The sequence below is a fragment of the Paralichthys olivaceus genome, chromosome 13 (assembly GCF_024713975.1).
Source record: "Paralichthys olivaceus isolate ysfri-2021 chromosome 13, ASM2471397v2, whole genome shotgun sequence".
Classification (NCBI taxonomy): domain Eukaryota; kingdom Metazoa; phylum Chordata; class Actinopteri; order Pleuronectiformes; family Paralichthyidae; genus Paralichthys; species Paralichthys olivaceus.
In genome coordinates, this window is record NC_091105.1 from 23,599,039 (window position 1) to 23,610,436 (window position 11,398).

The 11,398-nt window shown below is 42.5% G+C and overlaps 1 protein-coding gene across 1 annotated transcript; it reads left to right on the forward strand.

The window, feature by feature from the left end:
• The first annotated feature begins 93 nt into the window (after positions 1–93).
• pop1 (POP1 homolog, ribonuclease P/MRP subunit) lies at positions 94–9,421 on the forward strand. The gene is made up of 16 exons (XM_020091152.2): positions 94–225; positions 457–586; positions 1,525–1,647; positions 1,956–2,131; positions 2,256–2,516; positions 2,617–2,704; positions 3,281–3,459; positions 3,606–3,880; positions 4,002–4,095; positions 4,193–4,301; positions 4,416–4,535; positions 5,927–6,048; positions 6,192–6,383; positions 6,760–6,914; positions 7,313–7,549; positions 8,093–9,421. The coding sequence occupies exons 2-16, from the start codon at positions 460–462 to the stop codon at positions 8,781–8,783; spliced, it is 2,949 nt and encodes a 982-aa protein (XP_019946711.2). The 5' UTR covers positions 94–225; positions 457–459; the 3' UTR covers positions 8,784–9,421.
• Positions 9,422–11,398: the final 1,977 nt, after the last annotated feature.

The following is an 11,398-nucleotide window of genomic DNA, read 5'->3' on the forward strand; positions in this document are numbered from 1 at the left end:
TGCACTGAAATATGTGTGTGAACGACAAGATTGCTTTGGAAAATATGTTTAAGTTATTTTCCTTGAGATTATTTATGTCGTTGCGCCGATAAACTATAAATCCCATGAGCATCATATACCCGGAAGCCAACACGCGTCAACCAGCGTGCAGGAAGTTCACATGGTAGCAGTCAGCAGAGAGGAGGCTCGACTTTTGAACATACAGTTCTGTTCGTGAACATAGAGGTGAACATGTAGTTAACGTGACTTTCATTTTTTTCCTGAGCTTTTATTCTTGTGTTGCTCATTAAACTAACGCTTCGCCTCTACGTGGAGGAACGTAACGGTGGCGAGCTAGCTGGCATTAGCAGCAGGCACGGTGGCAGCTCATGCAGCCGCTGACAGAGGCAGCTTTTCATTTGACAGACAACAAGTATGTGTGCTGGCGTCTCAAGCGTGCTCTCCTGTTCTCTGTAGGAAATGTCTGCTGCTAAAGTGAAGATGCGGGCGAGGAAGCTGGAGAACCAGCCCGCCAGTGTTCAGTACCCGTCCTCTCCCCCGGCTGCGGAGAGCAGCTCCCAGAACGGAGGAGACGCTCCGGACACTGGTACCTTCTCTTCTTATCGTGTTTCTGTCTGTGTCCTGAGTGCTACTCATCCATCTCTTCACTTGACCCCGTGCTGCTGCACAGTCAGCGTTTCACAGGGTCAAGTGTCACTCTGCATCTGGTCCATCACTGCTGTTTCTCACTGACTTTGAATGTGATTGCGATGACATCAGAAGAGTGTTAAATGTTCATCAAGAAGAACAGTACTTATTGGTATTCAGGACACAATCAGCTCCAAGGTTTACGGTCCTTCATCTTATCCAAACCTCCCAGTGGAGGCTGGACTTTTGCACCAGTTACAGGATATTACAAACAGCTTTAATCAAGAGAAGAAGAAAAAGACACTGCAGCCTTACTGGTCTCTTTAGAAACAGAGTTGCCCACACTTCCAGGATTGGTTGCAGTCTTCACCACAGACAATATAATGTTTGAACAATCATTCAAATTCGTTTGGAGTGCTGTACCTGAGGTTGGCGATGCAGTTGGTAATTCCATAAACATACCAAACCAGTCAATGTCGAGTGTAGGCTGACTCAGCCCATGTAGGTGATGATGATAGGATGTATGTCACACTGAATTCTTTAGTCTGCTCCCTAAATTGCTGTGTTAAACCAGCGTGATCAATTGTAATCACTATGTACTTTGGTTCAGAATGTCAGGGGTGAAAATGCCCTCAAAGACAGGGCCATATGATTATGTAAACATAAATACAGGAGCCACTGTAAGACCCTTACCATTTCCACTTTTATTTTTCTATAACATCAAACATTTTTTAAATTATTCAACCACAATGTAATTGCCATAGAGACAATCACCCCTGAGGGGTCACAGCCCCAGGTCAGCAGTCATTTATGCCTGATTCGTAATCTGGCATTTGGACGCATTTTCATTTTTGTCTGTACTGGTGCTTATATGGTAAAGTAATGATCGTCCCAAAGGTCCATCTGATGTCCAGTCACCCGCGGAGAGGCAGAAGAACCGTCACCACCGGGTTGGGTGGGTCCGTGGACACCAAAAGGATGGAGCAGGCTACGCCAAGGATATGCCCAAATACATCTCTGGTAAAGACATTGTCCGAAGAGGATTGCATAATGCTGTCACCACCCAGTGGTTGTACACTGGCCTGCTGGTTAGATGGTTGAGATCTATAAATCATAATTTATTTTAGGGCAGGCCACCAAATATGTTCTGCTTAATACTTTTATTTTTCGACTTTCATGTGCTGCAGTTGTTCTGTTCAGCTGAGAATATAAAAAGACACAAAATGGAGGACACAAATCATTAAATTGCTCATGAACTTCTAATGCAATGTCAGATTAATGGTGGGTCAAAATTCATGCTCTACGCTCCCTCTACAATTCCTACCCAGGTGGTGCTTTTGCGAAGGCCAGGGCAGCAGAGGTGAAAACAATGTTAAAAGCCGTCAGCAAGACAACAGGCAGCTGCCATGTGTTTGGAGCCCTGCCCAAACACATGAGGAGACGGGCCATGGGCCACAACATAAAGCGGCTCCCTCGCAGACTGAGAGATGTTGCCGACAGAATGGTAAGGTCATGTTTATGTGTAGCATCCTAACTTAACGTTCAACGTGTCTTGTTTCATACAGAAAGGCTGTTCTTCTCTGACAACCTTCATGCTCAGTGACTTTTCTGTTCCCTTCCTCCTGTAGCACAAGAAGAGCCTCCAGGCTGGCTCAAAGAAGAAGAAGGAACAGACAAAGAGCAAGAGCCGCAAGGCCCGCCGCCGGCACGGAAACCTGCTGCTTGAGTTCAACCGGCGTCAGAGGAAGAACAAATGGCTGGAGACGCACATTTGGCACGCCAAGCGCTTCCACATGGTTAAAAAGTGGGGCTACTGCCTCGGGGAAAGACCCACGTACAAATGTTACCGCCCGTGCTACAGAGCCATGAGCACCCACTGTTTGCTGCAGGTGAACACAGACATTTCTTGCTTCACATATTTAGGATTGCATTGAAGGGAAATTCAATATCTCAAATAAAATGAGCTTAAACCTGGATCTGTCCTCTCAGGACCTTTCATACCACTGCTGCATCGAGCTTCAGGGAGAAGAAGACAAGCTGCTGGCGTGTCTGTCACAACTGACCAGCAAGGAAGCTGGTAAGTATACTAACCCTAATTGCTATCATTCTACTGCCTTTTTTTTAAGGTAGTTCAGCTTCATCAAAACAAGCACTCCTACTTTCTTGCTCAACCAATGACAACATGACATTTTCATCACGTGATGCAGAGTAGCACAAAACCAGCAGTGAAATAGAGTGAGTGAGAGAAAAGGAGAAAAAACATTTGTGTTAAGAACATTAAGGAACCCACCACACAATGAATCCAGAAGATCCAGGTGATGAGAACCCTACTGTGTTTGTATGAATAAAAAAAAAAAAAAAAAAAAAAAGGCCCTGTTCAGACCTGGTATTCGCGCATCCATCTAAATGGGTCTCTCTCTCTGTGCATTGAAAGCAATGTAGCTGTAGCACCACGGTGTGACACCACAAATGTATATAATCACCTTAAACGTCACCAATATAATGCAATATGACAAAGCTGTAAAGGCCGAGACAGCATCAGGTTAAAACACCCTACATTTATTTAAACATTTATATTGAAATGTGTAAATGTGAGAGAAAATCAGGATCTCAATACTAAGCAAGAAACTGTTGATGGTGGTGTGTGTTTCAGGACCTACATTTGCCGCAGCACTGTGTATATCAGGGCGAAGACAGGGCAGTGTGGTGGTGTACAGAGCGGGACATTACCCCTCGCAGCCATTGGGCCCCGTTACCTTTCTCTGGAGACCCTGTATACAGGGCTCAACTCACAGACAGCTGTGGATCTGGGCTCATCCTACTATTAAACAGGTATGAAGGCTTTTAAAGGTCTAAGTTGTTGCTGTGACTCATGCATACACTTATATATTATGTACATTTTGCAGTGAAAGATTGTTTTTTAGTAGATATGAGATAATCAAGGTTCTTGAGTTGACTTGACTCTACACTCCTTCCAGGACCTTCTCCCTGAATTACAAAGTGTGTGCCAGTGTTGTGAGGCTGTCGTTCCTCCAGTTGTGCCTGTGGTCACACCTGCCGAGGTTGTTCCCACCTTAGAACCAGAGCTTCAATCCGAAAAGACTCCCGAGGCCACACAGACCCTCAGGACCAAGAGAAAGCGGAACTGTAAGGATGCCAGTGAACCTCCTGCCAAAAAGATCCTGGGAGATGGAACTAGATCTCCCACCACCCCAGTGACATGGAGGTCCAGCTCAACTGGAATAGTCATAAAGTCAGTATTATTTACAGGTTTGATTCAGGTACAAACTGAGCGCAACACATGGCTGTGGTGAATAATGATTGTTTTATTTGCAGTGTTTGTATTTCACTTGTTTTTGTTGGATTTGTTGCAGTGATCTCACAATGGAGATTGTACGCTATCGCCTGATTGGACCACAATCCCATTCTGTTCTCGCCCAAACTTTGGAAGCTGCTTCAGGCTGCGATGTAGGGATTTAAGTGTTTTCAGTATGAAAATCAGAGAGCCTCAGATATATTTGCATTTCCCACCAAATAAGTGTGTATTTCTTTATTCTTTTTTAAGGTAATGAATAAATCCCAGCCATCCTCCCTTTGGTGGCCTGAGCACTGCAAAGACGAAAGCAAGATGAATCTGCATCAACAACAAGCTGACATCTATCAAATACTGAAAGGTTCATTATTATTTCCAAATGTGAATTGAAATATTCCTTTTTTATCTCTTTAGAATTATTTTTTACCCTCTGACATATATGCTTATCTAACAGTGAATGTTTTGATTCACCCAGACATCTATTCAACTGGAGAGCTCCCCTCAGGCACAGTGCTGGGTCTGACTGTAGATGACCCCAGGCTGACACTACCCACAAAGAAGGTTAAAGCTTTGCCCTGTGTAAAGTCGGCACAAGGTAAAATCTGACCAACCAAACAGGCAGAAGTGTGGGCAGTTTCTTTACAGATGATTCAAAGGGCCTTACATTTTCAGAGTATTTCCTAAGACTTGAATCATTCTATGGTAGTTCTATCATACTCTTCCTAACGTGGACTTATATGTCATACAGTGTGCAGATGGGTGTAATATTCACTTTCATACACTTACCATTTAATATCACATGTATTGTTAAGCCAAGAATCCATCTGTTGTGTCCCTTCCTGAGGTTGTTTCAGTGAGTGCACGTCTGGTTCTGAGCTCCGGGGGGCCTCTGCCTGGCCATGCAGATGTTCCAGGTTCGAATCCTGGCAGGACCCTGTACTCCAAACACACCCTCAGGGACTGACAGCAGCTGAGGTTTCACCATCACAGCGATCAGGAAAATTATATTTCAGTAATATAGGCAGAATTGTCTGGTGCTATGTGTCATTGCTCACACACAGCCTTATTTATTTTGCCAGTTGTTGGTAAAATGGCTCTTGCCTTCTCCTCGGATACTAACTGGATACCTATATCATCCATGAATTTAATGGCAATGATAAGAAAATATAAGATGCCTCCTTTTTAAATTAGATTTTCAGAAAGATCTTGATCAGCATATGCAGCCAGGATAAAATGGTCATGGCTTAAAGTAACCAATATTTTAGTCTTGTCCTTTCTCTGTGGAAGGTGTCATTCTTTTCATAAGAGATATTCACCCCTTTTTTATTTTTTTATTCATCTGCTCACTGGATGACATACAACCTCATGCATTCCCTCAGTCTGCGAGTGCTTTCAAATTCACCACATGGCTCCAAGAATCAGGTTACAGAGTTACCCTTTTCATTTGGGGGGTTAAAAGCTGTCGCAAGTTATTTCAAGGATCTGCACTTCAGTAAATAAGAAAATAGAATCACTTACTATGTAAACTCTCCTCATGCCCTGTAATGGAATAACAAATGCTATTTAGGATTTGATAAGGCACATTTCATATTAATCAGGAAATTCACAATGCATTTGAAAGACTCTTTGTACTGAAGTGGATTATCGGACACCATAGACTTCTTTAAAGCCATTTCACACAATAAAATCCAGCACTCTTGATTTTTGTTTTCTGTGTTAAAGTCTGCATTGTATTGTATCTAGAGCATCCGTATTTTACCGCAACAATCCTTTCAGGCCAAGAATCACTACTCCTGTAAGGGTATCGTATGTAAATAATATGATAATAAGGTGCTATTAGATCATGTTCTTCTTTCTACTGCAGAAAGAGTTTTATATTCATTTAGATTTTGGGTTATTAATCAGTGGAGAACTTCATATGTCATTGATGCTAGTGATGCTGGTCATACAGCAGTGTGCCATGTGTATGTGTTGTGTCTCTTCCAGATGTGGACGAGGAGAGGATGAAGGAGCTCATTCTGCGAGGAGTACCAGAACACTGCTGTCAGAGTTTCCTGTGGGATCAGTCTGTACGGGACAACGTCACTGATAACAAGATTTCAGAGCAGGTGCATTGTGTTTTCTTACTACCAGAGTTCAGTCATTTTTCAGTAATCGTTCTTTCATATTTAAGCCAGCTCCTGTGTTTGTGAAATCTTGGATAAGCTAAGATGTTACTATAACCTTTAGCAATCTGTGTTTTTTGCTACAGGAGTTGAATCGTATGAGAAGCGAGGTGCTGGTGCCGGGCTCCAGGCTGAGCCCCACTCCCCTACAGGGGAGAGTCCCCATCCTCCTGGTTCACCAGCCCGGCAAGCAGGTGGGACATGAGATGAGCTCCTGGGGTGCTGGATGGGACCTGCTGCTTCCTAAAGGCTGGGGCATGGCATTCTGGATTCCACTGGTAGGTAGCAAGGACAGTGCTTTAATTTGACTTAAACTGTCTTTTGTTATGGCTCAGTTTCTGCAAGAACTCAGAGCAATTTTTTGATTTTCCTGCAGAGAACTTCAATGCACAGATGAGATTCCCTGTTTCCTCTGCATCTTGGATTTGCATACTAAAAAAATTCTTCCATTATATACATTGTCCACTACATCTAGTCCAAATGTTGAAACAATTCAAAGGAAGATGTTGGAAATGTGGATTTTGTTTAACAGGTGCTGTGTGGGTGCATGTACATATATGTAATTAGTTGCATGACTTAAAAGTGCCTTTGAAAGTCATACTGGAAGCTCTCAGGTTTGCTTTATCTGTCGTCTTTACTTATTTCTCTCTCCAGGTGTATAGAGGGGTTCGCATCGGTGGGCTGAATATGAGTCTGAAGCACTCTCAGAATAAAGGAACCCCTCACTTCCCCCATGATTACCCAGACTGTCCGGCAGGCCTTCGTTTTCAGGAGGAGCAAGAGGCCGAGCTCCTGGACAAGTTCAAAAGGTCAGCTAAAGCCTGAAGCTGAGTTTAGCATTAGCAAACTTAAAATCAACCTTTCACCTGTCAGGGACCATGTTTTCATGGTGAGGCTCTGTTTGAAAGATGCTTTGTTGGGGACTGTCACTGCATATAAAGGAAAATATATTATTCAGTCTCACAAGCAGGTCAGATTGTCAGAATGTCACTGTCAGTTAGAGGCTTTAATAGAGGGAAGCACTCCACAGCTCTGTCCCCAATTCATTTCTATTATGCAGATCTTTCTCACTATGCTGATGAGATGGTAATACAGCTGCACACTACATATCTACTACCCGCTGCTCAGCCGTGCTGATTTGTTACATAAGTTGGCACTGTTGCCCAAACAGTTTGACAAGGGTCTGACCTTCCGACCTCTTCTGTAGGCGTCCGCCCGCCAAAAGGACCAATTACGTTAAACATGGATGTCTGGCTCCGTTCCGTTGCCCGTGGCAACAGCTGGCAGAGGAGTGGGAGCTTATCACAAGGGAGGGAAGAGTGGAGGAGAAAAGAGACGACCAGACCCAAACCACAACACCGGCTTACACAGTTATGGAGGAAGAGATGACATCACATCCAGATCTTACTGTAACAAAGCCCCAGAGCTGCGTCACTGTACTGAGGTGAATGTTTGCTTTTACTTCTTGTATACTGAGGAGTTATTCTTTTTTCTATCTTTCTCTTTTCATGTGAACTTAGTATTGAATCAGAACACACACCCACAGCAGGTTTACACTGAGGTCCCTTTAGTTATTCATATACTTTGGGCTCTAATCATCACTTCTTTCCTCTTTCTTTATTAAAGACCCAAGTGCAGCTTTTGACAAGTTTGATATATGGCACTTTGCTAGTCTACCTCCCTTTCATCATAATGTCCCTGATGAGAATCCCTGGAATACATCCATCCTTAAATTGCTGTCATACATCACAGAGATTAGTAGAGGGAAAGAGTTGCATCTGTTCCAATGGAACCATCACGCTTTGAGTAATGACCGACTTTATGAGAGAGGAATTGGATTGATTTTCACTGCTCATCAGCTACCTTTTTGATTTCTGCATTAGAAATAAAGACAATGTTATGTCTCTCAGGGCACCCACCTAATGGGGCCAAGGAAAGGAATATTAATCACTTGTTATCAATGGACATTTTTTTGTTTGCTTCCCAGGAACAGAAAGTCTTTGAAGCTGCTCTCTGGTTGGTGCAAGCCCACAACATCCAAAGGTCAGAGGTCGTGCCGCGTCGGTCAGGTGCCGCCTCTCTGCTCCTCAGCTGTGAGGTCGTTTCTCACAGAGCATGGAATGAGTCTGGTGTGGGTGCGTCTGTCTTTACTGTCGAAGGGCAAACCAGAGCTCCATGGTATGGTGTGTGTGCCAGTCGCAGAGGACCTGAGGCTGCTGAGCAAGAAGTCCGACAGCAGCTGCCCCCAGGAGCCACTGCACAGAAACCACTTCAAAAGCAGAATCAAACGCAGAAACAAGGGCTCCAAGAAAGCTGCTACATCCTCTTTGTCCACTGATAAAACTGAGGGTAACCTCCCCCCCGCCTCTGGACCAAACCTCCTCACTTCTACTGAAGATCCCAAATCATCTTCCGAGGCTTCCTCAGATCTCATCTTTGGGCTGTGGCCGGATCCTCTGCCGAGCGTCACCTCTCACTGCTCCAGAGTGACTCTAGGCTGGGTTACGCAGGGTGACTTCTCCTTGTCTGCGGGCTGTGGGGAGGCTCTAGGGTTTGTCAGTGTCGCTGGTCTCCTCAACACCCTCCAGAACCAGCCGACGGAACACAGAGGAATGGTGCTGCTGCGCAACCCTGCCTCTCTGCATTACCGCTTCGCAAAAATCAACATAGAGGTCTGATGGAAGCATGTGATCCTATGGAAAACCTCATTCCCCAAAAGCATTGGATTCTGCCTCATTGGAGACTGCTCTATGCAATTAAGTTGCATGATGCTTCAGTAAAGAAGTGATCTCACAGAATCTCTGTGCCTTTTGTAGTTGCTCTCTTGAATCGTGCCATCATCTATCTGCAGTGTTGCCTGAAGCCTTTATGATATGCCCATAGAATGACTACCGGCTTCCAGGTGTCAGTGCTGAAGACATTTTTAGTTGTGTGTATTTTACTTTGAGAGAGATCCTCACTGTTTTTGGATTCTTGTTTTCATACTAACTCATTTGTCAGAGGAGTGTTCCACAAACAGATCAGTGAAATCAGTTGGATCTTGGTTTTGGTAAAAAACATTAGTTCAGCCTTTTATCAATGGGTTTTCCAAAAGGTTTTAATTTATGGCTTATTGTTCATCCTTTTATATCCAGGCTTAATGGTGCACAGACTATTTATGTTGTGGTTTTCTATTGTTTAAAAAAAGGCATATTAATGGGTTTGGATTTCAGAACTGTGTCAGTTTCTTTTAACAACGCCACAACACTGAAAAGGTTTTGTTTGAACACAATTGAACATAATTAAATAGAGCACTCGACAGAATGTCATAACATAACTGGTACTCTGACTATGCTTTCTTACTCCTGTCGTAGCTCGCGCACGTGCGTGTGTCTCTGCGTGTGTCTCTGTGTGTGTCTCTGTGTGTGTCTCTGCGTGTGTGTCAATCACTTATAAAAACTAAATAGCTTCAAACAATCAATTTCCAAATAATGTCACAGAGTGGAGGTTATGAAACCACTGCTGTGAGAAGTAGTCGCTCCGATTTCTATAAACATAAATACTGCAGTGACACTTGTGTGTAGTGCTTGCATGATGGATATACTGGCCCTGATAGAGTATGAAGATAGAAGAATTACTGGTATCTGCCACGACAGAAGTGTAGCTTAAGTCACTTGTAAAAAAATTTTTAAAAACCAGCCAGCTGAGAGGCGGCCTAAATAGAAACTGATGATTTGTCTATTTTCAGCTCTTGAAGCAAAATACCATACCATGAATCTCCATATATGCATTTACAGATTTGTCCACACATCTACAGATATAAATACGCTTTCAATTCTGAATACATATTTGAAGATATTTTCTTTACACATTTTACACACCTTTTTGCTGAATTAGTTTTTTTTTTTGTTTTTTTTACATATCTATAAATCCGATTACACACATATTCTGAATACAGATACAAATACATGTACACATTAACACATTTTATTACACATTTGGAGATTATTTTACAAAAATCTGATCAGACAGATTGTGAATCTTTCACAATCCATCCTCAATAGTTTTGCTACAATAATGGCCCCATAAAGGACTGTTTAAATAACAATTTAAATCTCAAGGACAATGCAAAAAGAAAAGCTATTTTTTTTATATTGTAAAGGTTAGAAAACGCACTGTATTTTCCTTCATGAAACATACTGGTAGGTGGCAGACTCTTCATTTTGGTCACCTCGGTGGGGAGACAAGATACTGGACAGTCACAGGACTAATAGATCAGCAGGGATTGCTATTTATATCAACAGACGTTCTGGCAATGCAGTTTCATACAAGGCAGATGAAAATGCTCAAAATCTGGCAGCTGTGTTAAATATAGAAGGTTCTTTTTTTTAATTTTTGTATATATGGCTCCTAAATTCCTCCCAAATTAAGGATATAATGTTAGTTTCTTCTGTGGTTTGGAAAAAAGAAGACAGGAGAGGAATGCAGTTAATGCTCTTGTGATTAAATATGTGGATTGCACTGATGCTAATCTGATATCAGAGAAAGTCTATTGATTTTATGCAGAGCTATATGTTTTACTCCAGAGAGGAATTTGTTGTCCTATTTGATCAGGTGAAAGCCCACATTGCCACTGTCACATCAGATTTTAAAGAGATTTTGGTGTCTGATATTGAAATGAGGGAATTAGATAATGCCGTCAAAGGAATATCATGACAAGGACAAGATGAATGATCTTCAAATTTTCATAAATTCTTTTGGGAACAGATACAGTACTAGTTATTTTATGCCATTGGGGCATGGCTGGCGCCAGGATTTTTTTCTCTCCCTGTGCGGTGGGGGACCTGGAACAAAACATTTTTCCTATGAAAGCACAAATAGCACACGATAGATATCGTCTGTAATTGAATTTGATCAAGAATATTCAACAAACTATTAGTGACCACATTGAAATGACAAAAGCATCTTTCAGCACTGGACAGTGCCCATGAAGCCACAATTCATAACACAAACACGTCCAAATGCATTTATCCCATATGCATAACAGGACAACGGTGCGCACACACTTTGTAACAAACCAGTATTTCTTTTGCAAACAATAATATATTTCACATCAATGCCTTGGTTACAATGTTTCAGAATAAATGTCTATCACAACCTCAGTTGTAAATGAAAAATATCACATGAAGAAGAACATTTCCTACATTTTTTTACTTCTCTTTTGATCAGAAAAGGGTCCATGGCTCTCCTAAGCTGGCCTAATATGCACAAGCACAAGGTAATTGGGATGTCTGATCCGTCAGGGTTGCCCAGC

Coding starts and splice junctions, on each gene's coding strand:
- pop1 (XM_020091152.2), top strand. CDS start 460: ATGTCTGCTGCTAAAGTGAAGATGCGGGCGAGGAAGCTGGAGAACCAG. Junction 587..1,524: donor AGGAGACGCTCCGGACACTG/GTACCTTCTCTT, acceptor ATCGTCCCAAAG/GTCCATCTGATGTCCAGTCA. Junction 6,049..6,191: donor ATAACAAGATTTCAGAGCAG/GTGCATTGTGTT, acceptor TTTTTGCTACAG/GAGTTGAATCGTATGAGAAG.